The sequence below is a fragment of the Danio rerio genome, chromosome 12 (assembly GCF_052040795.2).
Source record: "Danio rerio strain M-AB ecotype USA chromosome 12, GRCz13ab, whole genome shotgun sequence".
In the NCBI taxonomy this organism is placed as follows: Eukaryota; Metazoa; Chordata; class Actinopteri; order Cypriniformes; family Danionidae; genus Danio; species Danio rerio.
In genome coordinates this window covers 9,215,727-9,241,533 of record NC_141032.1, presented here as the reverse complement: position 1 = coordinate 9,241,533, position 25,807 = coordinate 9,215,727, and the positions used below count along the sequence as shown (strand labels likewise).

At 41.2% G+C, this 25,807-nt stretch overlaps 1 protein-coding gene and 1 long non-coding RNA gene across 53 annotated transcripts in view; one reads left to right on the top strand and one right to left on the bottom strand.

Annotated features, from left to right (window-relative positions):
• Positions 1 to 25,807, bottom strand: part of LOC147834393 (uncharacterized) — a 529,770-nt gene that overhangs the window by 299,461 nt on the left and 204,502 nt on the right. The gene's annotated exons all lie outside the window — the stretch shown is intronic.
• Positions 1 to 25,807, top strand: part of jmjd1cb (jumonji domain containing 1Cb) — a 231,102-nt gene that overhangs the window by 166,038 nt on the left and 39,257 nt on the right. For 17 of the 50 annotated variants that reach the window (XM_087275818.1, XM_087275813.1, XM_087275816.1 and 14 more), the window contains 8 exons: positions 10,203 to 10,308; positions 14,489 to 14,613; positions 16,270 to 16,413; positions 16,771 to 16,812; positions 17,232 to 17,541; positions 19,579 to 21,242; positions 21,803 to 21,975; positions 22,390 to 24,554. In XM_087275818.1, the coding sequence (XP_087131944.1) occupies positions 10,203 to 10,308; positions 14,489 to 14,613; positions 16,270 to 16,413; positions 16,771 to 16,812; positions 17,232 to 17,541; positions 19,579 to 21,242; positions 21,803 to 21,975; positions 22,390 to 24,554 (4,729 nt within the window). Of the gene's footprint in view, positions 1 to 10,202; positions 10,309 to 14,488; positions 14,614 to 16,269; positions 16,414 to 16,767; positions 16,813 to 17,231; positions 17,542 to 19,578; positions 21,243 to 21,802; positions 21,976 to 22,389; positions 24,555 to 25,807 lie in introns of all 50 variants that reach the window. The other 33 variants (XM_087275822.1, XM_087275820.1, XM_087275821.1 and 30 more) reach the window with 2 other exon arrangements.

Here is a 25,807-nt window from a genome sequence, read left to right as displayed (position 1 = left end):
AACAAACCATCATTATACAATAACTAATTACCCTAACCTGCCTAGTAAACCTACTTAACCTAGTTAAGCCTTTAAATGTCACTTTAAGCTGAATAGAAGTGTCTTGAAAAATATCTAGTAAAATATTATGTGCTGTCATCATGGCAAAGATAAAATAAACCAGTTATTAGAAATGAGTTATTAAAACTATTATGTTTAGAAATGTGTTGAAAAAAACACTCTCTGTTAAACCGAAATTGAGGGAAAAAATAAGAAGGCGGGCTAATAATTCAACTGTACATGCACAAATATAATATTGTATAGCTTCCTAGTAAACATATGAATTTAAAAGATAGATTTGTGAGGGGTGTACTTATATATGCTGAGCACTGTATACTTTAAGTAAACACAATGTTGTTAAGGAGAAATGTTTCGCCTCATGTAATTCAAATATACGGGACACCCAAAGATGTTCTACAAGGATAATAAATAAAATAATCCATAGACATTTTTGCAGATTAAGCAAGTTATATAACTAATGCAAGGTATAACTGAGGCTAAAATATGTCACTTTATGTATTATAAGATGAAAAACTAAAGTAGAGCATTTTAAGTTAAAATAATAATTAAGTTGAAATAATAATATAACAATGAGTATGTTTACATGAACAACAATAATCCCATTTTAATATGATTAAGACAATACTCTGTAATTTGTGTGCAGTACAGACATGTAAACATTGCAGTCAACCTATTACCGTCGTGTAGTTGCCGCATTTGCGACAGGATATTCTATATACATACGGCTGTTTGACACTATTCTCTGCACCTACCGAGTCAGTAGGACCACAGACACCTGCATCGCGAAATGCAGAGGTTTTTTTCCCCCCATACGCCAGTATCAAATTCCATTAAAACAGCACTCTCCCAGCAGTTCCACTCATCCAATATCTCATTCGTCAAGGGGGGCATGCATGAAATGTTCCTGAAAAAAAGTGAAAGTGCCAAACTGCTGTCAAAGTTAACAGATTAAAAATGAAACACCAGAAATTACTTGAAACTTCAGAAGAAACGTGGATAGTGTGTTGACGCAATGATGTTAATCAAATTATTTGCTATAACTTGTAAAACGGGATCATGAAAGAAACATTCAAAGAGCAACTCATGTAAACACCTTAATATTGACTTATTCTGATTGAGGCAAAACTAATTTAATTACTGATGTCCATGTAAATGTAGTCAATGAGTAAAATGTACTGTACTTTTGTTTCTCAGAAATGTACTCAAGTAAAAGTTCAAGTAGTCTGTTTAAATTGTACATAAAATTAAGACCCCCATAATATTGAATATCTACTGCACCGTAATCAAGTAAAATTACTCAAGCGCTTTATACCTGATCCCACCTGCTGCAAAATATTCATTTGTCTGAGCCTGCATTCAGCAAAGCAGAACATATATCACACAGGCGTACTCTCTGTTAACGAAGAAACATACATCACTCACACACACAGCTCGACTACCCTCCCCCATACACTTACACACATTCACGCCAGACAGCTACCGTTTTAGCATGTATATGTAAAACGCAAGAGCTTCCAGAATGATTTAATCCGCACTGTATCGAATTAATAAATGTAACCGCATTAAAACACATTGATTAAAATTGGGCTGTGCGATATGGTAAGAATGCAATCTCGATAATTATTTTCCATATTCAACGATAACGATATATATTTCAATATAAGTTGTTAATGCTTCCAGATTTAAGAGTACCCCAACAATGACCGAAGCCACAAAAATTTGAGGGTCCATTAAATGGCATAACATTTTCGGTCAATAAATTTTCAGTGGCCAAAAATTCACTATATTTCTAATATCAACACACTTCTAGATTCTCATTGTTGCACATTTCTGCCAGGTGATTGGCTTTTAGATCAATACAGAGTAAAAAAGTCCAGAGCTTATCATTGTTACTGACAGAAATTGTATCGCGATTCAATATAATATCGTTCATTGGCTCAGCTCTAGCTTGAAATAACTCAAACCCACATAAAAGCACACACATGCTTGCATTACCCCAGCAACAAGCTTTTCTCACACACGTCACGTATGTAGTATTGCCATAGCAACAAGAGCGCACACATCGTCTGCTCCTCAACAAAAGCTTTTACGTGCCACTGAGTTTTCGCACCCGTTTTTTACGTTTTCCCAGCAGTTAATTGCCCAGATATGAACGCTTCTGTTGTAAGACGTCACCATTAATGCTATAATAGCGTTATTATGGTATCTTTCTTCGTGTCATTCCAGCTCTCCGCACAATGAATCATCCTCTGAATGCGTCATCTCTGCAAAAAAAGCATTTGTAGAGCGCTGGAAGGAACATCCTGTCTCTGTGCACTCGTTCGCTGTTTACACCTCTGACTGATGCAAGCATTGTGTCAGTTCCCCACGCTGCCCACTGCCATGGCAACACTCCGTCCTGCATCTTCACTCGCCAGTCTATCATGCCAACAATGTATTTTTAACACGGATCACTTCATATAGCTACTATTGAGATGCGTGGCTTCATTATTTCAATAAAAATTGGTTGTGATTTTGTGTTAGGCAGGGTAATATGGCGTATTTGTGTTTGCCCTTGCATGTTTTGACCATTTCAATTGTCAGAAATGACTGAAACATCATTCGGAATCAATTTAAAGCACTTTTTAGTCCTAAAATACTTCTTAGGAAGCAAAATTGGTCAAATTGTTGGTAAAAGAATCTATTCCGTGCTTATATTAAGGCTTACATCCATGATTTTGACTCTACATGATCGAACAGGTCTTATTCATCACACAAGTGGTGTAAATTTGGCTCGTCTCACCTTGACACGTGCTTTGGACTCTAGTCATGAATTTTCAAAGGACACAATGACAGTAACGCAGGAGCCGTGCTCTTCAGAGAGGGACAGACCAGGAACACGTCTGCCCTTTGTGTGCACAAAGACAGAGGAAAAGAGCAACGGAGAGAGGCATGTGAAGGAAGCAGTGGAATGCTAATAGGAGCACTCAGTCATGTGGAGCGGGACAGTAATGGGACTTCATTCATTCTTAATGAACACATTGTTAATTTCACTGACGTACAGTAACGGCCCGAGCTGCTCTGTCTTTGATGACTAGACTAGATATTGATTTGGATTTCGCACATTAGAGAATCTTATATTTTTAATAACATCATATACTGTATGTCTTTGTTTTAAACATGCTTTATAAATGCAGCAAACATGTGCAGTGTGGAAGCATTTGAAATGTCCAAGATAGAAAATTGTTACATGACCAAGAGACTGTTTAGAGTGTTTTTACTAATGAGATGATGCATGCCTACTGTAATTGCGAAATGACCTTAAACAATAACTAAAGGCGTACTCACACTATGCATAGTTGCCTTGAACCAGCCCGAAGCACGCTTGTCCCCCCTCCCATCTCCCCATCAGCCCGCACTCAACATTGCATTCGCGCCTGAGCACACCAACGTCATCGATGATGCACTGTTCAGTAAGAAGCGCTTTCGTTCAGCGCAGTGGAGATTTCTTTACTTATATTGTTTGAGTCGTTTGACACACAGTCAAATATTTCGCTGAACAGATCAGCCACTTTTGACGCTCATAAACAATCATGTCCTCGTCAAGTCCTTGTGCTGCAGGTATTAGGAGGTTTGTTAAAGGTGCAGCTGTGGTGCAGTGAAGGGTTTGCATCTTTAATCTACTCCAGTTTGCGTCTATTGAAATCCATATGAAACAGTCCCTTAAAAGTCAAGTCTCATCTTCAGTTTCGAGCTCAGGCATGCTTTGCACTCACACTACAAGCATATTGAGCCCAAGTGAACCGCGCTCTGGCACACCTCTTCCAAACGGGCCAGGGCCGGCCAAGTGAACTGTGCCTGAGCCTGATTCAGAGCACTCACACTTCTCAAACGATCCAGGATATCATAGTGTGAGTGTGCCCTAAGTGCACTACAGAATGTTACGTTTTCAAATGCATGGGCAAACTGCATGTGTTTTTGAAGTGCTGCATTAGACTGGCACACACTGGACACACACAGCTTGTTTAGACAGGATTCAAAATCCATAACCTAATGGCGAGTTCTGCGGTAGTGTTTTGTTGCTGCTTTGTTTATCCAAGATGGATTGGCAACAGGGAGTTTCACACTGCATGACTTTACAATAGGAAGAATCACCGACAACTTTGTCCAAACTACATCTCACAACCAAATACGCGCGAGAAGTGACATGGAAACAACGTGAGGTCACGTAGTATATCTTTTGTTTTTCACTACATAATGAGAAAGAAGCCTTTAGTGGGGTAGAAAATGTACTCATTTTCCTCACCTGGCTTTTAAAAGGAGTTAGCAATTTTTCCTCAACTTTTATCGTATTCGACCTGGTTGTGGTATTGCTCAGATGACATGTCAAACAGACACAGGTGATCCTGTCAAATTTAAACTAGTTATTTCTCAATTTTTTGGGTCCAAATAAACTAAAAATGAGCTTTTAACTCCTACCTCAACCTCCAGCTTACCTGCAGATACCCACACTAGCGTATGCTGCTCTCTCATTGGCTGTAGGTGATCGCCGGGGTTATTTTCAATCAAAACACATTTCAATCGTCGACAGGTCCAGATATTTAGCATGCCAAATATCTACGGGCTAGCGACTCATTGGTAATTTTCTCAGGTCGGGTTTTGATAATACACACTGTGTGATTGTTACTCACCTGAACGAGCACCCCAATTTCTCAAAACCTGTCGCTGAGTCAAAATCGGGGCTAAAATCATGCAGTCTGAAGGCGTTAACAAATTACACTATTAAATTTTTGGCCCTGGGGTTACACAGATTTTGCACCACATTTAAATGCATTCATGTCTGCTTATTATAGGTGGATAAATTAATGTAATGTGATTAATCTCACATTTTAAATGTAAAGTCTGTGAATTGCAATTAGTTCAACTTGCACTTAGAAACACCCTTAAAAGAATCTGATGTAAGGTATAGGGTTGGGCGATGTTGACCAATTTGGCATCGTACAATGTCTAATGTGTAACATCGCAATGGCATCGTCTTCATTGGCGGGGGTGGGGGTGGTTGTTAAATATCAGATGTGAAGCGCTGAAGATGAGAGAATGAAAATAACACTGACAGATTTAACTAAAGTTACTAATAATGGCACATCTTATTAGTGATCATGTGCTGAATGTTAATCCGCCATTATAACTTTTCCAAGAGTGGATGAAAGACTTCCAGTGTTTCAAGTCCGCTATGAAAATGATTAAAGCCATTCACTGTAAAGTCTGTGGGACGGGGTTTGCAGGTTACATCGTTTGCCATGGAATCAACACATTTTAAGCGTGAGAGGTGCTGTATAATCCTTCATTTAATCCTCACGATGCTGTCATCCGTGCAAGCGACAGCTATTTGTAACATTTACCACAGCTCATAAAATGACTATTATTGCCAATATAAGATGACATGCAAATAAAAAGTTATATATCAATATAAATGTGGGGCAGGACAATGGATCACGATGAAGTTTGTCGGCCATCGGCAATGTCCGATGGCATCGTCTATCGGCTCAACCCCAGTAAGCTACATTTTTTATTTCTGTCCCTAGGTTATTTTCACAATCTTATTTGCTCTTGAGTACTTTTAGGCTACTTTTTAGTCATGCTTTAGGTACTATTTTAGAACTGGCACTTTTACTCAGACTACATTTTTTTGGGGAGTAATGGATACTTTAATATGAGGTTTCAGCACTCTTTCCACCATTTATTTGACAATACTTTGTGTCAGACTTTCTGGCTTGTCACTGCATATAAAAGTCTTGTTATGATTGTTCAGATCAAAAGCTCATTTTTGGACAGAAAGTAAAAGGCTGATCACATTTACCTTTGCTCAGCAAAGTTTGTCAGGCTTAAGAATCCTGGAATTTTATGAGAGGTTGAAAGAATTCCCCAACTCATTAGTTTTCATCAGCTCATTAGATGGGTGTGTCAGACACGGGAGATAATATTGGGGGTAATCCAAGAACATGGTTGGGAATCACCAAACTACATAATTGCAGTGTTCTAGTTTTATTTATTAATATTCCATCAGTGAATGCCCATGAAACAGGTTTGATTGTTATCTTTTAATTTCCAGTTTATATATAAAGCACTAACCAACAGTTTAATAGCTGTCAGAAGTAATTGCACAATCGGAGGAAGCATTCTATGACCGTATTTATACCACCTCTGTCTCTAGCCCGTGTGAAATCCCGGTCTCATCCGATCAGCATCAGCTTGTCAACAAACACAGATGGTGCGCAGACATGGATTCTGGACCTCATTAGGAATCACGGTGTCATTTTACGAGAAGCGCCCTATGGCACATTCTTATGGGTCTGCAAAGTACCGAATCGTGGTATTTATTCAGTGGCAGACACAATTTAGAACGGCAAATATGAATGAAACATGTCACACGGACGATCTGAACAAGATGTCTCTGAAACGTGATTCCTATGGAGAGCCAGGAACACTTCTGAGCAGCTGTTGGACGGAGAGACTGTTTGTGGGAAACATGGAGACGGAGGCTGGAGAAAGAGTTGGAGCACCACGCCCCAGCCTTGTTCCCAGGCTCCATTCTGCTGGACGGAGAGCAAGAGAGAGGGGAAGGAAGCTGTTTTTATCTGGGTCAGAGTTTGGATCTGGAAGCACTTTCCTATTCCCCCTGTGCCGAGCACCACCCTGCTTTCGCAGTGTCTTCCACCGCAGCGCCATGTGGAAAATCCTGGAACATATTGCTGTTAAAGTGATGGATGGCAGCCCGGTGCAGAATGGGGGTGGGGGGATGGAAAGAAAAGTGCATCTGCTCCGTCCTTCACCAAGGGGGTGTGTGTGAGAGATGAGATTACAGCTCCTGCTGAAGGTGCTTGACCAGACTTCAGGAATGAGCTCACGTCTCGCTCTCTGATTTAAATCTCATTGTCCTTATTCACATTCATTTGATAATGCTTTACATTCCTGCTAGAATCCTGATTGGAAACATTTGGAAATTCAATATATTTTAAAAGCTCATTCTCATTGTTAAGTGGAAGACCCAGGAAAAAAACCGGGCTGTCCTAACAGATTCTGTTCTTGGATGCCACCGAGAGAGAAGTGCCCCGTGAAACCTGCAGGGCAATAAATAAATAATGTGTCCTGCAAGGCTCTCGCTTTAAAATAGAAGCTGGAGAGAAGGCGTGTGTATGTGTGTGTGAGTAATGTGATGGTTGTCACTAGGGAGAGTAGGATGTAGCAGTTTACTTTCACCTAGGATTAGGCACACTGATGATGCAATCCTATCTTATTAAGACGAACTACTGCAACACTTACGCTGCGTTCCAGACAGCTCGGAATTAGGATTTATTTTCTGCTTCCTACCTAGAAATAGCATCTGAAACACTGCTTGAACAATGCATCGAAGTCGGGGGTAAGACATTTCACTTCTGTAATTCCCAGCTCTTACCATGTTTAGAACAAGGCATTAGTTTACAAGTAAAGCCATGAGATGCATCATGTTTGCTCTTTCCTGTTGTGTGTGAGCATACCATAGAGTTAATATAAGTTGGCCCTCGGTAACCTTTGGTTTGACCCACCATCCCATCTGAAAAGAGAGGGAGAACGGAAATTATATATATATTATTAAGAAGCTCCAAAAAAAAAAACTAAAATTTAAATGATTCAATTAAATGTTGTAAATAAATCAGACTTTTAAAATGTAAATACTGTCAGGTGACAGATGCACAAGACATCGGCGAGCAAATCAAGGAAAGGCAGGAGCAGCTCGATTGGTGTAATCAGCATTGAACTCCATTGTGTTATAAATGGGATTGTTTATGTTTTTACTGTAAAATGTTCATTATAAAAGGTTTAAAAATGATTCTCCATCATTAATTAATATGTTTTTAAGCAAAGTTTTTTTTTGTTGTTATTTTTAAATATTAGCAAATTTATTAAGAAATTACCCATGGCAAATTTAATATCATATGGTTTTGTACATTTAGCTTTTTGCTTGAGTCCTCAGTCAAGTATGGTTTTTGGTTCTTTTTAAGAAAAACTTTGGGCACCCCTGCAAAGAATGATGTATTATTTCTGCTAGTTGAACCACTTCACGTGCTAGCTGGCTAATATTTTTTTATTATTTACTGCTGTTTTGAATTTGTTAGTGACTTGGTTTTATTTATTTATGTTTTTTAGTTTTTAAGGGTTCTAAAATAAAATGAGCAGTTCATATGTTTGCAAAAATGTTAAAATATAAAACAAATTTATATTTATCAAACATATTTATATTTATTGGTTAACATATCGACTGTCTGCCTCCAAATTAACTTATCGCTTATTGGTATCAGTCAAAAATTCCATATTGGTGCATCCATAAGTTTACATGGACTAGAAATAGAACTATCAAAATAATTTTATATAAATATAAAATGTGCACAAATGTAGAATAGGGTCCCATTGAAATACCTAAGATTTTGACATGTGCTGTCATTCACCAGCACTCTCACCAAAGCAGCATAGGCTTTTGTTTACACTGTAATGTATGTATGTATGTACGTATATGTGTGTGTGTGTGTGTGGTAGCAGCGGGGTATTTCCAGGGCTCAGTTCATGTGTTCATCAGGCCTGCTGTGTGATTGTGTAAATAACTAGAGCTCCTGTCAGCCCCCCAATCCCCCACCCCCCTTCTCGACTCCTCATCACCATTAACAATTAATGGAAGTGCAGGGCGGATATCCCTCTCACCCTTCCAGACCGTGACACACAGACACACACACACATCTGCTTGACTGCTGGGCTCCTGCGAAGCGGAAATGTATGGGTTGCTGTGCATGAGGAGGTGTGAGAACCTTCCTGTGCTTGTTTCAGATTCTGTGGGTCACTGGCCTTCATCAGATCCTTCAAATCTCTCTGCGACAGGAAGCGTTTAGTAGTGATTGGAAAGCGTATTACTGTTGTTTGCACTAAGGCTAGGGGTTTGTTTGGATTATTAACCTTACACTTTTCTACCACTTTTAACGTTTTTTGCTAAACATAAACGACACCTCAGAATTGTCATTTTAAGTGACGGGACTTGCGATTAATCCTAGATTTACATATAGGGGTGTAACAGATCACCGTTGATCCGTGATTTGTACAGATCACAACCCATGGTGGTTCGGCACACACGTGACACACAGATTAGGCTAATACATTTTTATATTTGAAGATTAACTCTAAACTTGGAACAATCGCAATGATCGTGTCATTCAAATCACATGTATGAAAGCATTTAGGCATTTCTGTAGTGTTATGATGACAGAAGAAGTTGTGGTAAGTTATTTGAGATGTTGTGGGTTTCTTAGGTTATTAAAGATGTTTTGTCACTGCTTGTTTAGCCTGCATTAATGCATTTAGTGTAAGCTGCACGAATTAATCATTAAAAGGTCGGGATCTGAACACCCACACAACATAAATTAATAATGATTATTATTGCATATGTTTACTAATCTTTTGAATCGCTGCATTCAAATCTGTGTTTGAAAAATGCAAAAATCAAGAAAGAGATTCAGTCTTTAGTCTTTTGAGTTAGTTAGAATTTTACAAACAGTCCAATAGTCCAACAGTCCAAAAAGTATTGGGATAACAGTTTAAGGTTTATGGTAAAGATTAAAATCACCGTCATATTCATTTAACTCGACGCGTAAAAATGTGACTATAGATCCGTGACTAAAAAACCATAATGTGATCCAAACCATAAGATTTGTGATGCGTTACACCACTACTTACAACTAATCTCAGAAGAGATGTGTTCTCATGTTTCATAGCACATGGTTGTGGTCACATTTGTAAAATCGGATGGAAATTTTTCATAGAGGTCACTTTCAAACCAAGCGCCATTATGTCAGTCAATAGGATGAATTTTTGTGATCTACCTGGAGATTATTTTCCCTCTCACTTGAAACTTTAGATTTTGCCTATTCCTCTTGAAAAGAGTGGAACTGAGCAATTTTAAATGTGGCTTAATCTCAGTTTGTTTTGTTTTACAACATTTACCTTTATTTTGCAATAATTACCAAAAAAATGGCTTCTCGGGGGATTCGTTACAGCTAAACTGTTACAATTTTTGCACTGTGTTCTTGTAGTTTTGAATGTGTTATGCTAACCTTTTTATGTTTTTGTGTTTCTTATAGGATGAAGTGGACAGTTTAAGTCCTGTTCTCAGGGACTATCCACATCTCCATGAAGAAGTGAAAGCCTGGGTGAAAGACCAAAAAGTTCAGGAAATTTTTATGCAAGGTAAGATGTTTACATTTCTTCAGTTGCTCTAACATCCCAATTCAAATGGGGTGTCAGCGTCAACGCTTCCCATTCACTTTGAATAGGTAAACAGTTGTGGATTCTTCGGCGCTGCTTCAACCATGTTGCTAGCTGCAGAAGTTGGGAATTTTTTAACATTTCAAGCGCCAATGGAAGCGTCAGCCAATCAGATCACTTTATCCAAACACTCTCAGAATGTAGCCTAATGCGAACTAATTTCATTGGCTGATGCTGCTATGACGATCGCGTCAGTCCTAACTTCAGACACATCCTCCGTCAAACATTGACGCTGAAGCCCTGTGTGAATCGGGAGTAAATGAGCAGTATAATTGATAATTAAAGGCTCTTCCTCTTTTTTTTTTAAATCTTGTGTCATTTAGATTACATCATCAGTAATGTGAGCCTACCATTGTGTGATTTAACTTAAATATGATCCTTTTGACTTAATTTGTGATAAAATTATTCACTTGTTGTTCAATTGATTACTTGCTTTGGGATTAAATTGTTGAACAACAAAATATTTATTGTGCACTATGTATTTAGGTTGTAGTGCTAATTGTAATAATGGCAAATAACAATAGATTTAAAAAAAGAAATGTTGCCATTGTGATGTTGGCTTGACCTTCAGCCTCCATTTCCTGCTCACAAGGTTTCAGCAAGGGAATAATCTTTCCCAAACTGACTGCCAGCTCACATTCAGTTCTCACTCCTTTCTGCTACAGAATGCAAAGTTTTTGGCATCCAAAATGAAAAAAGTCCCTTCCTTTTCACTTGGACGTGTGTCACATCACAGAAGTAATATGAGTGCCGAAAAGTCAACAACAAATCCCGATGTGGTTTGTAAATATGGCAGACCGCTTGATGTACCTGACTAGTTCAGGCAGAGGTTGTTGTTGTGGTCTTGGCAGAAGGTCTTGTTTACAAAGTCCATAGCAAAATTCCAGGCCCACAATTAGTGATAATTGTTGAACTTGGCAGTTGACAAGGGCAGAATGGAAAGTATCCCAAAGCCAAAGGTTTTGGCGGGGAAACGAAGTACAAAAAGAAAAGAAAATTTTTATGTTTTGTGGGGGTTTTTTGCCGACGTCGTCTCTTGGTCTTTGTGTACATGTAAGCGCATGTATGGGTGATGCATCCTGGGTTGACAAATCATCTTTATATATTTAAATCAATCTTTTTAATTATATTTTTCATCCTATAGCTAGGGCTGGGCGATTTTTCCAATTTTTTCGATTAATTCGAATTTACGTTTTAAGACGATTTAATTTTGAATCAAATCGAGAAATCGCGATTTTTAAAAAATATATATATATATTAAATACATTATAATGGCACCAATGTGCTTTGGTCCACTCTCTGTATGAAGCAGAAAGCACACCAGAAGCGCCTCTCGGCGACGGGCTGCGCAGCACCACGCAGCGCCATGGATTTTAGAATTCTAAACAGGTTTCTATACACACACCGGCGCAGCCCAGCCATGATTCACGAAGCAGTTCATATTTCAGCCAGCCCACAGAGCCCCATCTGATTAGTTTCATGTTAAATATCATGCGAATGTGCGCGTTTGGTGTGTGATAGTTTAAACTGTCATGTGCGGCCCGTGTCATGGCGCTTCTGGTGTGCGACCTGCTTGATTGCCTGTTAAAGCGTGAAGTCATGTAGGATTTTACTTGTTGCACGTCGGTGTGGATTGTCAAGACATACCCTCATCAAGTCGATAAACTCGATCTCAACATGTATGAAGGACGTAAAAGACTGCCATGTGAAAAACCGCGCCGATCTTTTGAACACGAGTAGAGGTGAGGGACTGTAGCAGTGAAAATGAAAGTACCCGCCCCCATGACGTCATTTAGCGGACCTAGTTGAAAACCAGACAGATCAGGCAGCATAATACAGAGAGTGGAGCAAAGCGCATACAATGATCGATATTTAAAAGGGGGAAAGAAGAAAAATAGATTAAATGTATTATTTTATATTAGACACACATCTGATTCTTGTATTTGCTCCTGCTATACGTCCACAACTTCACACATTGGGTTAAATTAGGCTTTACAGTTTCCATGTTCAGTCCTTTTCTTCCATTGTATCTTTTTAAGAAAAAGGCAGCAGCATTACAACCTGTCATTCAATCAGAAGACAAAGTCAAAGCCGAGCTGACAGCCAATCTTTCCTAGGCTCAGCAAAACTTGCAAAAAATACCTCTGTGTTCCTGCAACTGCAATATTTACACTAATATTTCTTATTCAAATCTTCAGCAACGCTATTTAACTCGTGAATTTGTTTTACATTTATTTACTCCTTGACCGATTTTTGTATGACATGGCCATTAAACATACAATGTTCCTTAACCAGATGGCTTTTTAAATTACTTATAAAGAGAATGTTACTTCAGTCTTGTTGTTGTAAGGTTTTGAGAAGACTAGTGACACAATAAAAAAAAAATCAAAATCATGAATAGGTCAAACTTTATAAAAAACCTAGATTTTTTTTTTCCCATATCGCCCAGCCTTACCTATAGCAATACTTGCAATGTAGATTGTGTGAGAGCAGCTTTACATAGATTAGAAAATTATACATAAAATAAAACCATTACCAAATTTTAGATTGAAGAACATATCCGCTAAAGTTGTGCCGCTACTTATTTGAATAGAGAAAATATTCATTTATGACCACTTTTTAATATAACACATTAAAGTGAATTTTATATAAAATGATTGTGTACACACATCAGGACATGCTGCATCACAGACACCAATATTTGAACAATTTATAAAAAATCAATCACTTTTTGATAATCGGGTATTAGCCATTGATATATATTGGGATCGGGATTTTTAAAAGTATTACCGTGCTTTGTAAACATTTATTATTATCATTTGTTGAGTCTTCTCATACAGTTTGATTGAGCGCTTGGCCCCGAAAGCCGCTTCGCGTGATATCACACTTCACAAACAGATTTAGCATATCCAATTTAGCAGATTTAGCAAATTCTGGTGTAGTTCTAACCAGCATAGAAATCTCCAATCTCCAATCAAGCAACCCAGAGGCAGCAGTAGCAAAGAACCAAAACTCCACTAGTTGACAGAGGTGGAGAACAAACATGGGAGAAACGACGCTCCAGTTCTCCTCTGGCCAACAGGGTTGTTGTATGGACAAGGACAGTGAAGGGTTAGCTGTTGTAGCAGGGCATATGAGCAATGTTCAGGAGTAATTAATAGGAATGACCTGCCCCACACTAATGAGCTCCAGTCAGTTTGGACACCTGCCAGCGCTCACTGCAGCTAACAGCATATCACAGATACAAGGATTGAAGTGTCGTTCTCTGATTTAAAGATCACCCAGAATGAACAGAAGGAAAGCTTTGCGGAATGCTCTCATTGTTTTTACAGCGACGGTAGACAGAGTCAGCTCAAAAAAAAAAAAAAAAAAAGAACACACACCAAAAATTTGTCTACAGAACAACAGCGGTAGAATAGAATTGAAAAAAGCAAGAAAGAAAAAAAGAAAGAAAGGACAAGATCTCGGATACAAGCAGCTAAAAATTACTAATGGATAGGGTGAGGAGCTCTGACACTCAGGGGGAGCTTGGAGTAGAGCTGCTGCTCCTCCACATAGATAGAAGCTGAGCTGGCTTGGGCATCTGTTTCGGATGCGTCCTGGACGAATACCTTGGGAGGTGTTGCTGGAGGGACTATGTCTCTCAGCTGGCCTGGGAATGCCTCGGGATCCCCACGGAGAAGCTGGAGGAAGTGTCTGGGGAGCAGGAAGTCTGGGGTTCCCTCCTAAGACCAAGTGGTGATCGCTGCAGAGCCATTTGGGCGAGCTGAGCTCCAGCGAGGGGGAGCTTGAGCTTGAGCTCCACCTTTTTTGCACTTCTTCTATGAGTGATGTCACTGGGGGTAGGGTTAGGGGTGGGGTTGGTGTACGCATTAAAACAGCTTACAGGAGGCAGAGCGAGAGCTCATGCTCCCCCTCACTGTAGCTCAGCTCTACTCAAATGGCTCTGCAGCGAGCACCCTCTCCCTAAGACTGCTGCCCCCGTGACCCGGCCCTGGTGGCAGAAAATGAATGAATGAATGAAAAAAGAAAGAAAAAAGTATGCTCTCTCTATATATTTTTTTATATGCATTTCATCTTTTCTGGTTCCTTGTGTCTCCAGGTCCCTATTCATTGAATGGCTACCGCGTACGAGTTTACAGACAGGACTCAGCCACCCAGTGGTTCACGGGCATCATCACCCACCACGATCTTTTCAGTCGCACTATGGTTGTCATGAATGACCAGGTACATTTAACATCATGTCTTAGTTGTGTTCATTTTACAGTAGGCATTGTAAAATAATATAATATAAAAAGTATGTTGGGAAAAAAATGATAGGAAGTCAAAATGTAGCATTACCTCAAATGTTTTTATAAAGTGTCTACTACATGGTAAACATACTAAGGACAAAAAGTGTCATTTTAATAAAGGGATATTTTACCCCAAAAATGGGAATTTACTATCCCTCAAGTGTGGTTCCAAAACTGTTTGTGTTTTTTTTTTTTTTTGTCTTTTTCACACAACTGGTAGACATTGACTACCATAGTAGAAAAAAAACTACTATGGAAGTCAATGGCTATTAGTTCCATATATGAGCAATATCACACGAGCTGCAGTGCAATATTGCTGGATATTTGCACTGGTGGGAGGCGTGCGTTGGCTCAAGGCCGCAGACCGAGTGCCTTAGAACTCCCTACCAGTGACAATATACAGCCATATCACACTGCTACTCGTGTAATATTGCATTTATACAACAGTTCGGCGGCATAATCATGTATAAAAAAAGAAAATCGAACACAGATCCTTTTGTAAGAGTACCCTAAATGTAAATACCTTAAGTAAGTATCCTTTTGTACTTTCTTATGCCATTCATTTGCATCTACAACTGATGTCAGAACAGCAGAAACCTTTGCTAATTCACAAACGTTACTTTAGAGCTAGCATTTGAATTATTCTCTAGCGTAATGTCTAAAGTGATGACAAAAAAGGTGATTTTGCTCACATTTTAGGATTATAAGGCTGAATGGCATGAAATGCCATCAGTCTACAGAGATTTCCTAGTATTTCTCTGTTGCAATCGTGAGGCCACAATAATTAACACAAAAAAAGCCAAAGCAAAGCAAACACTACCAGATTACTATGGTATAAATGCAGCACTGCAAAATACAAAAGAGAGAGATCAACTTAGAATATCACTTCCCTTTTTTTTAATGACTTGATCAGCTGTGTGAAATTTATGCTGAGTTTTTCTTCCCTAAGGACTTATTATGCGGTCTCTGTTGCCATCTTGTGGCAGAACATCAACCATCTTTGCTCTGCTCAGTATGACAGGCTGATAACCACGAACATGGTGAATTATAAATATTTAATATAAGCACTATCTTTTTAAATGAACTGCAGAGTTGCAATCTAAACAACTACATTCTCACCTGAAAAAGCCTCAAAAGTACATTATGCTGTCCAGCAGCTGCTATATTTGTCAGACTGTAGAGAGTTTATTCATCTGCTGTCACTCTATGTGGGCAGAGTAATACACAAGGGTGAAGAGGCTGCACGAGTGCTGTTATTACGGGAATACTGCACGGCTTCCAGCCAAACAGATTCGAGAACCAGACAGAACTGTTGTATAAATCTATATATATTCTTGTTCTATATTTTATATATCCATAGAAAAAAAACTACTATGGAAGTTAATAGCCACCAGTTTTCTTCATAATATTTTCTTTTGTGTTTGGAACAAGTGGAGGGAGGGTAAATGATTCAAAATTTACCTTCTTTGGTGTACTATCACTTTGAGAAAGTTATTCTTAATAATTCAGTTAATCAGTTAATAATTATAATATATTTCACTTAATTTTTAAAAAAAATTACACTTATGATTTGAAAATGTGTTTGTTGCAGGTACTAGAGCCTCAGAACGTTGACCCCTTCATGGTACAGATGACCTTTCTGGATGATGTGGTCCATTCTTTACTGAAAGGAGAAAATATCGGTATCACGTCGCGACGCAGATCTCGCTCTAGCCAGAACAGCAACACTGCCCATGTGAGTGTATCCTGCATATCTCACCATGCCTATATGTGCTTTTGTTGCTTCAGTAGATGATCAGCACACCTGCTTTCCTGGATCATGTGCCAGTGTGTATTTCTGTCCTGTGCATGCTTGTCCCATTGTCTGTCTGTGCTTTATTACTGGACAATGTGTCTGTAGCTAGCTTTGAAGTAAAGTTCCTATGTGCCTTTTTTTAGTCTTTAAGAAAATTAGAGCCTTGTAGAACACACATATCATTGCTCCCTTCATCATTAACAAGACTTCTCTGTTCCACCTTGTTTTTTTTTCTTGTTTTGTTTTCTTTCTTCTCTGTTTCCCTGTTTTAAACATTAATTGGGGATATGCAAGCAGACCACAGGAGGGAGACCAAGCGGCTCTACAGGAATCACTCAGGTACCGGGCCGCGACCCCCTCCTCTCTCCATAGATTTAGAGCTGCTTTTAATACCACCTGCATATCCCTGTCTGTTATCATTTTTAGAAGTAATAAATTGCAAGTGCTAATTTTCCAGTAAATGCTTACCTCGGTTAGAGTTTCACTATGCTTGCATGGTTTAAATAGATTTTAGGTGAAAATGTATATTAGATATAGGGATGGAAAGCATTTCTGAGAGCCATAGGAACTCTTCTTTTAAGCCTAGCTCTGTGACAACATTTTTAATGACGTGTATAGTGTAGTTGTTGCTGGAAAGGAAGTGCTTTTGATATTGGTGGTTTTTAACTTCTCTAAGAATTAAAACCAATACAAGGCTGCTCATGCTTGTGTTTGTTGTCTGTGCTCTTTTTTTGTATGTGTGCGTGCTTTTATTTCAGGGTCATTACACACGTGCCCAAGCCAACAGCCCGAGACCTGTGATGAATTCCTCTGGCTCCACACCCAAACAGGCCTCTCAGGCCCAGCAGCAACAGCAGCAGCAGCAGCAACAACAAACCCAGCATGCTCAGCAGCAGGTATCTCAGCAACACCACCAGCAGCAGCAGCAGCAGCAGCAGCAGCAGCAGCAGCCACAGTCCTCACCAGGTCAGCAACGCGGCTCACGATCTACACGTCGAAAGGGCTCCGACAGTAGTGTTCCAGACGATGAGAAGATCAAAGATGAAAAATCAGAGAGTGGAGGAAAAGGTAAAACACCGGTCATTGTTACAATATTCATTTGTTATAGTAGATTAATGTTATTTATTTTAATTAAAAAGGGCTACACGGTGGCTCAGTGGTTAGCACGTTCACCTGACAGCAAGAAGGTTGCTAGTTCGAGTCCCAGCTTTGGTCAGATGTCCTTTCTGTGTGGAGTTTGCATGTTCTCCCTGTATACGCGTGGGTTTTCTCCGGGTGCTCCGGTTTTCCCCACAGTCCAAAGACATGCGCTATAGGTCAATTGAATAAACTAAATTGGCCATAGTACTGGGTTGCAGCTGGAAGGGCATCTGCTGTGTAAAACATATGCTGGATAAGGGACGGTTCATTCTGCTGTGGTGATCCCTGCTGAATAAAGGGAATAAGCCAAAGGAAAATTAATGAAAGAATGAATTTTAGTTAATAAATGCTTTATGTACACAAAGGCTTTTAATTTTGAAAAAGCCAAGTGAATTGTTATGTTATAAACTCACTGCAATTAAGACACAACATAAAGTGGGTCTCACACCGGTCAAGAAGCACTCCATTAAATTCCATTGCTCAGCACCATTAAAATATGGAAATTTATTTTATCACAGTATTATTTTCTACTGCGCCAACCACTAAATTACTGCTTAAATCAATTTAACGGACTATATTACATTACATTATACACTGCCTGACAAAAGTCTTGTCGTCAATCCCAGTTGTAAGAGCAACAAATAATAACTTGACTTCTAGTTGATCATTTGGAAAAGTGGCAGAAGGTAGATTTTTCTATCTGTTGAACTGTATCCCAATCTTCACAAATACTGAAGAAGACCTATTGGAACCAGCATGGACTCAAGATTCTCATAGAAATCAGTTAAGTTTGGTAAAGGAACAGTCATGGTTTTGGGTTACATTCAGAATGGGTGCGTGTGAGAGTTGAAGGCAACATCAACAGCCTGAGGTATTAAGAAATTTGTGCTGCCCATTACATTACAAACCATAGGAGAGGGCAAAGTCTTCAGCAGGATAGCGCTCCTTCTCATACTTCAGCCTCCACATCAAAGCTCCTGAAAGCAAAGAAGGTCAAGGTGCTCCAGGATTGGCCAGTCATGATCATATTTCGTTTTGGTAAGATAAGATTCATCTAGAGGCCTTTTCTTTTTGTGTGAGCCACTTCTGATACCAAATGATCAACTAGACTTTTGTCAGGCAGTGTACATGCCTTATTTCAGAAGTTCATCACTGGCTGAAAAACACTTGCCACGCATATAGTCCATTGTTACTAAGACCTTTCAAGCACAGTTTTTGCCTCAATATTGAGCCAATTGTTTTGCTTTCATAATACTGTGAGCTTTAAGCTCTTGACCCAACCCAACTCTTGTCTTGTACTAAACATGGTAAATATTGCAGATGCTAAATATGAAATATTTTTATTAATAATCCTTAATGGACTAAATGAAATAAAAATAACTCAAATAACTTAAATTCAGTCATATTTGAACTTAGATGAGAAATGAAACGGCAATTGCAGCTCCCCACTCAGAGGAATTAAAACATAATGAATATACTCTGGATTGATTGGATTTTCCCCTATTATGGCTTTCATGTTATACAGAGGCTATTATGCTTGGCTCAGTAGTGCTATATATTAAAGTTGACAAAATTGTTCTACTGGATAAGTTCAGTGCTTGCTTTTTGGCCAGATGGCTGTCTGGTAAAAGAACATTAAAATCCCTCCATCATAATTTCTGCAGTACAGTATTTGGCAGGGTGTTGGGTCTTTGAGAGATGAGGTGAGTGCAGCCACCGCAGTGAAATGGACTTTTTAAGTGTGCATAAATTCTACCCGAGTTCCATCCATCACAGTTGTAATGCAGCACTTAAGATTCAATCAGCCTTTAACCTAAGTACAAAATGACATCATCCTTATCCGTGCTTGAATAATCATTTGGATTGAGTTTCTTTTCATTCGGCTTGTATGGATATGTATGATGGTGGCGCTCTTTGACTCTTTGTTGAAAGTTCTCCCTGACAAAGTTTTTCTTTCCTTTTTAGACTCTTCTAAAAACAAAAGCAAGCAAACAAACAAGAGGAGAAAAGCAGATGAAGAGGACAAGAAGGGCAGTCTCAAGCGGCTCAAAACAGAGGCGTCTGACCTCTCTGAGAGCAGCGACTCTGAGAACTCTAACAAGCGGAGTGTAGACTCCTCATCGGAGCACAGTTCAGAGAATGAGCTCAAATGCAAGAGCACTTCAAAAGTTCCAGAGGAGGAGGAGAAGTCACAGGGATCCAAGTCCATGGATGAGTTGAGTGTCATCAATAGGCTGTCCCCCTGGGATGAGATGCAGGATAAAAGCAGCAAGCCGGTAGCTTTGGAGGTGACTCAGCTGGCAGAGAGTGAGCGGTTGGGAGAACGGAGATCTCCGCTCCCTCCTCTGGCCTCCTGTACACAGAACCAAGCCTCGGGACCAATGGAGGTCCAAAGCTGCATTGTGAAAAGCACTGTGAACACCCTCCCCAAGGACCATTATGGCACAGGGATACCTCGGACGCACACACCCAAGTGCGTGATTGATATCACAGAGGATTCCAACACGCAGCCAAGTTCAAGAGAGAACTCTGAGGCTGTATCAGCCCTATTGGCGTCACAGAAATGTGATGGCTACATCCCTGAATCCAGACATTTGGTGCTAAACACCTCCCATTTAGAGTGCAGGAGGCCGGATGGTGAGCAGCAGCAGAACTCTCGCAACATAGGCAGTAAAATCGAATTCGCCCACTCTGAGGTCATAAGACCGGTGACATCAGTTAGTGAGTCAGCAGCCCTGGGTGAGAGAGGGAAGCTCCAGCAGCAGTACACTTCTATGGTTATTAAAAATGCCTCCGTTACGGAGGAGATCAGGAAAACCCATAAACCCAGTCCTTCCCCTGACTTGCCCAAACCTAAATCAAACTCATCCCCTGACATCCTCAAGCCCAAGTGCAATCCTTCACCTGACATCTTAAAGTCAAAAGCTCACAGCATTCATGAATCCTGCAAGCCCAAACCAAATACGTCCCCTGAGGTGTCCAAACATAAACAGCGGCATCCTGAAAACCTACCTACAACAGGCCGCTTGGCACTCAAACCTGAGCCAGACATACCCCGATCTAGTTTTAAACCTGTTCCAGCCCGTGGGGCACCATGCGAGTCCACAAAAAGCCCACTTGTTGTTGACAAAAATGAGCATTTCACAGTGTACCGGGACCCTGCATTGCTGCGGCCTGAATCAGACAGCAACCACACCGCATACCTGCACCCGCACCTGCATCCACTACACGGTTCTTCTCACGCCACCTGTCTCACTCCCACCTCACACCACCCAACTCATCTTCTCCCTTCTTCCTCCATGAGCCACTCTGTTCACCACCCACACCTGCTGCAAACCGTGCTGCCCACAATTCCACCAGGCTCCATCTTGAGCAGCCATCCCCGCCTGGACTCTTCTGGACTTGGACACTTGGCCCTAGCCCACCATCATCCCCACCCGCCACAGCAGTACCTCCAGCAGCAGCCACCCCCTTCCCTGCTTGCCCAGACACATGGAGGTGCCTCATACAACCAGCTTGGCCTCTACCCCATCATCTGGCAGTACCCAAACGGTACCCACTCCTACCCACCTGGATACAAGTGGGTACATCCGGAGAATGCTGTCAATTCAGACTCCAGCCTGAGGAGGGTATGTGTGTGTCTATCTGTTGACTAGCCCTGGCTTTTCTAATTTATATACACTGTGTATTTAAAGCAGCGTGTGTTGTGTTAAAAAGGACAAACAATGTATGACTGTGGTTGTTTAAAGGACATATGCTTTGTCTCCTACTCCTGTCAGGGATTGTTTTGTTTTGAGCTTAACCAGAATATGCACTATAATAATTAAGTTTAGTGTGCGGGCATGTGCTAGTTTGTCATGCTTGAACACATCTTCAAGTTTTTAAAGTTCAGACATGTTCATGGTAATTTAGTCAAATTTGACTGAGGAACAGATGTTCAGTTCAGATGGCGGCATGAAGTGTGTGTTGCCAAAGAAAATAATTGAATAGTTCTCCTACAGACCCAGAATATTTTAGGATAATGTAACTCAACTGGCATCGATTTATGTAATATGCTTTATTGTGAAAATGTGTCATCATGGAATGAGATTCTAATGCACAAAACATGCGTGGTCTGACTTGTCAGGAAAAGTGTTTGTTGCCCTGAGTGGATTACGACCTTCTGTTCGTTTGTGTGTGCACGTTGCAGAACACTACCAGCCCCTGGCTGCACCAGCCCACCCCTGTAACCTCAGCAGATAGCATGGGGATTTTGAGCCATGTCCCGGGAAGACCAGCCAGTGCAGATCCTCATCGATCCATTAAGATCAGCTCACACTCCAGCCCGCCGCTCTCCAAAACCCCCGGAGAACTCCACAAAGAGTGAGCACTCACACACTTAAGTCTGTCTCTGTCTGTCATTAACACACACGGTTAATCCATTCCCACAGTCCTGCAGTGCCTGGAACTGCTGCTAGCTGTTAAATACCTTGTGACCCGAGGTGGAACAAATGCCATGTGATAGGAGCACTGTATGCTCATTCAGTGACTGTGCACATAATTAAACTATTCTATTATAGCCGCCGAATGCCTGCACCCATTTGAACCACCCCATTGCAGTTACCTAATAGCTGAGTAGGAACACACTCACTGTGATACTAAAATAGAAGTATTGGTCCATCATCACTATATCTGTTAAACATCATTTACACTAGTAGTAACACTAGTAGTATGTTGACAGCATAATGTAATGATTTTTTTGGTGTTGATTTATTTCTTTTTAAATTGTTTCTTTAGAGATCAGGAGAAGAGTGTGTTCGTGGACCCCATGCGTAGCCTGGCCAGTGCTCACCTGAAGCAAGAGCCAGACCGCAGCCGGACACCCACCAACAAGGAGCTGCACCGTCTCTACATGGAGTCCCCCCACAACAAGCAGCAGCTACCACCACGTATGCCTCAGGAGGGACCTGACCGCACCAGCAAATACAAGGAGGAGAACCGCCGCATCCTACTGGAGAGCATTGAAATGGCCCCCTTCACCGCCAAGATTCGTGCTGGGGAGGCTGAGCATGAGCCCTTTCCACGTCCTATTTCCTCCCAGCCCAAAAGCCACGAGAAAGAGACAGAGCACTCTATGGCTGATCTGTACAAGTACAAACACTCTGTATCTCAGTCTCTCCCTCAAACCAACTACTTTACTACCCTGTCAAATAGTGTTGTTAATGAACCACCACGACTTTTTCAATCCAAAGATCTTAATCCGTACTTTGACAAGGCACCCCCGACCTCTAGCCCCCTGTCTTTGGGCTCGTATAACCCTAGTCATACCAAGTCTTTGTCCAAGCCTCCACCTCTCATTAAGCATCAGCCAGAGGGAGAGGGACTGATGGGCAAGATCTCTGAACAGCTCAGTCAACAAGCACCCATACACTCACTCGGTACCTCAGTGGTGACAGTCAGCGATCGCTGTAGCCCTGCCATCTCTCCCTCCAATCAGCCTAAGGGTATGCCAGCCTTGCGTAGAGCGCCAGTCTTTACTCCGCCCACCCAGCAGGCGCTTGACCGCAAGGAGGGGGGCTACGGTCGACTTTCCCCACCTACACTCACCCCCATCCAGCCCGTGAGTCAGGCAGGGAAAGTGTCAGAACAACAGAAGCCGCCCACCCTGCTCCCAGAGCTCAGGGATGAAAAAAGCGGAGCCGAGCTGGGCTCGGCAGACTCCTGGCGGACTGGCGGGGAAGCAAAGAGCCATGAGAAAGTGGCCTGGCATTCAGAGAATAGCCAAGGGAAGCCACAGGCAGCCATGGCATCTGTTATTGTCCGCCCTTCTACTTGCATAAAATACGACGGCTCGCCAGGTCCTAAGATGGCCTCCAAAGAGCAACTTGGTGGCAGATTGTTTCCTGGACGCACTCAGGCGGACTGCCTGAAAGTGGCAGAGAACAGGGAATCTGGGAGAGTCATCCTACCAAACACAAATTTGGAGGATCCCAGTGATCAGTACAACAAAAACCTGATTAGAGCATCACCGGGTGTCATTCCCAGCTCAGTGGCAGTTGTGGCCAATTCTGTGTGCAGCACTAAGACTAATGAAGCCATTGCTGCTGCCAGCGGCACATTTAGCACGCAGAGCCACAATGGACCAGATATGTCCTTTTCCATCTCTGCCACTAGTGTTAGTAAGAGACTGGAGAGCTCTCCTTCCAATAGCCGTCCTCCCTCTATTGTTGAGTCACAGAAGGGAGGTTCGAGAACCACCTCCCCTAGTGGCCTGCCTCAGGCCTGCTCCGCTGGCACCCCACAGGCCTACTCAAGAAATTTTGTTCACCTAAAGAAGGCCAAAGCCGCTCTGGCTGCTGCACAGTCTCGTGGCTCCAGCAGCGCTTCTGAAAGTGAGAGCGGTAGCGTCAGATCCTCTCAGGACTCACCCACAATTGCCCAGGAGAATTCCACGCCCAGCAATCCTCCCAGCAAAGCCAGCCCGTTGCCCAATGGACAGGCAGCGCAGGTGTGCCAGTCTAACTACCACAAACTCAAGAAAGCCTGGCTCACACGACACTCAGAGGAGGACAAAAACACAAACAAACCTGAAAAGGGTGGCAATGCCATTTCTGAGCTAATTAAGCCATGTTCTGTCAACCTGATTGCCCCCGCATCCGGCGATGTTGATATGGGCAAGGACAGCAAAGGACAAGAGGACAAGCTGTCCCAGGAGGACAGAAAGACACGCCGTACCCCCAAGCGTCCATATGAATCGTGTTCAGAGAGTGGCGATGACTCAGACTCCAGCGAGAGCAAGCTGGAGCAAAGGACTAAACGGCAACCCAAGCCCACTTACAAAAAGAAGCAGAACGACATGCAGAAAAGGAAGGGAGACAATGAGAAGGAGGAGGACGAGGTTAAACCCAATGGTATTTTCCGGAGTGCCAAGGAAAAAACCAAACTCAAGCTGGCCAGTACTAGTAAGTGCACCACAGTTCACATCACTGGTTGAAAATGCTTTGTTAGTACAATATTTGTGCATTCTTCGAGTTTTAAGCTTTCTTGCTGGTACCTAGGTTAGAAATAATGTTAACTAAAAGCTAACCAAAAGCTCTTTAGACATTTTAAATTGCTGTTGTATTGTGGGTAAAATGCAGCTTTGGTTATGTTTTGGTAATAAAGTCTAATAGTAAGTATGTAATTGCAAATTCAATGCTGATGAATGCTAATGTAATCCAAGTTTTATCAATATCAGCAAAAATTGTTGACCTCCAAAATTCCCAAATGCTATTTCAGGGCTCGAAATTAACCTTTTTGCTTGTTAGCACCGGTGCTCCTAACTTTAAAAATTTAGGTGCATCAGCCAAAATCTAGTCGCACCCACCAATTATAAGCACTGTTACTTCAAATGTTATACAAATATATGTATTGCATTTGAAATCAATAGTAATCAAACTATCAAGCAAAAAAATATATGCAAGCGTGAGGAAAATATGTCTCAACGAAATCCCGTTATCACAAGAAAATAGATTTTTATAACATAACTGAGTGAGCAAAAGGTACACGGATCGCTCACCGGCCCTGCACACACTGCTTGACATGAATGACCCTGTTAACGATATAACTGTACTGTTCTCACTAGTGCTGTCTGATATTCCACTGATGTTTTTGACATATACTGTACCTAATTATATGCATACGTCATGTTAATAGCAATACCGGTCTTTTCGTGTGTAGCGATATTAGCTTACTTAGTGCAAGCCCATTTGCGATTGTTTACGTGGTGTTAAATTTGACATATAGCTGCCACTTACACAGGGGACAGCATCTGGCGATTATATGAATATGCGTTAAACAATACCTCTCGTGCTAGATGTGGCAAACAGTTACCAGAAAATTCCATCCCACAGACTTTTCATAGCGGACTTGAAGCCAATGGAAGTCTTTTATCCACTCTTCAAAAAGTGTAGATGGTGGATTAACATTCAGCACATGATCACTACTAAGATGCGTCATTATTTGTAACTTTAGATGCCATGGTTTCTAAAACACAATCTGTCAGTCTTCATTCTCATCTTCAGCGCTTTACTGTTTTTCACGGTAGTAGCTCTCTCTGTCATCCCAAGCCAGAAGGCATTGACTGAGTGATTGACAGCTGATATTTCAGTGCTAGAACAGCGGGCCAATAAGAAGAGCGCAAAGGCGGGGCAAGCATTACAGACTTGGCTTTGTT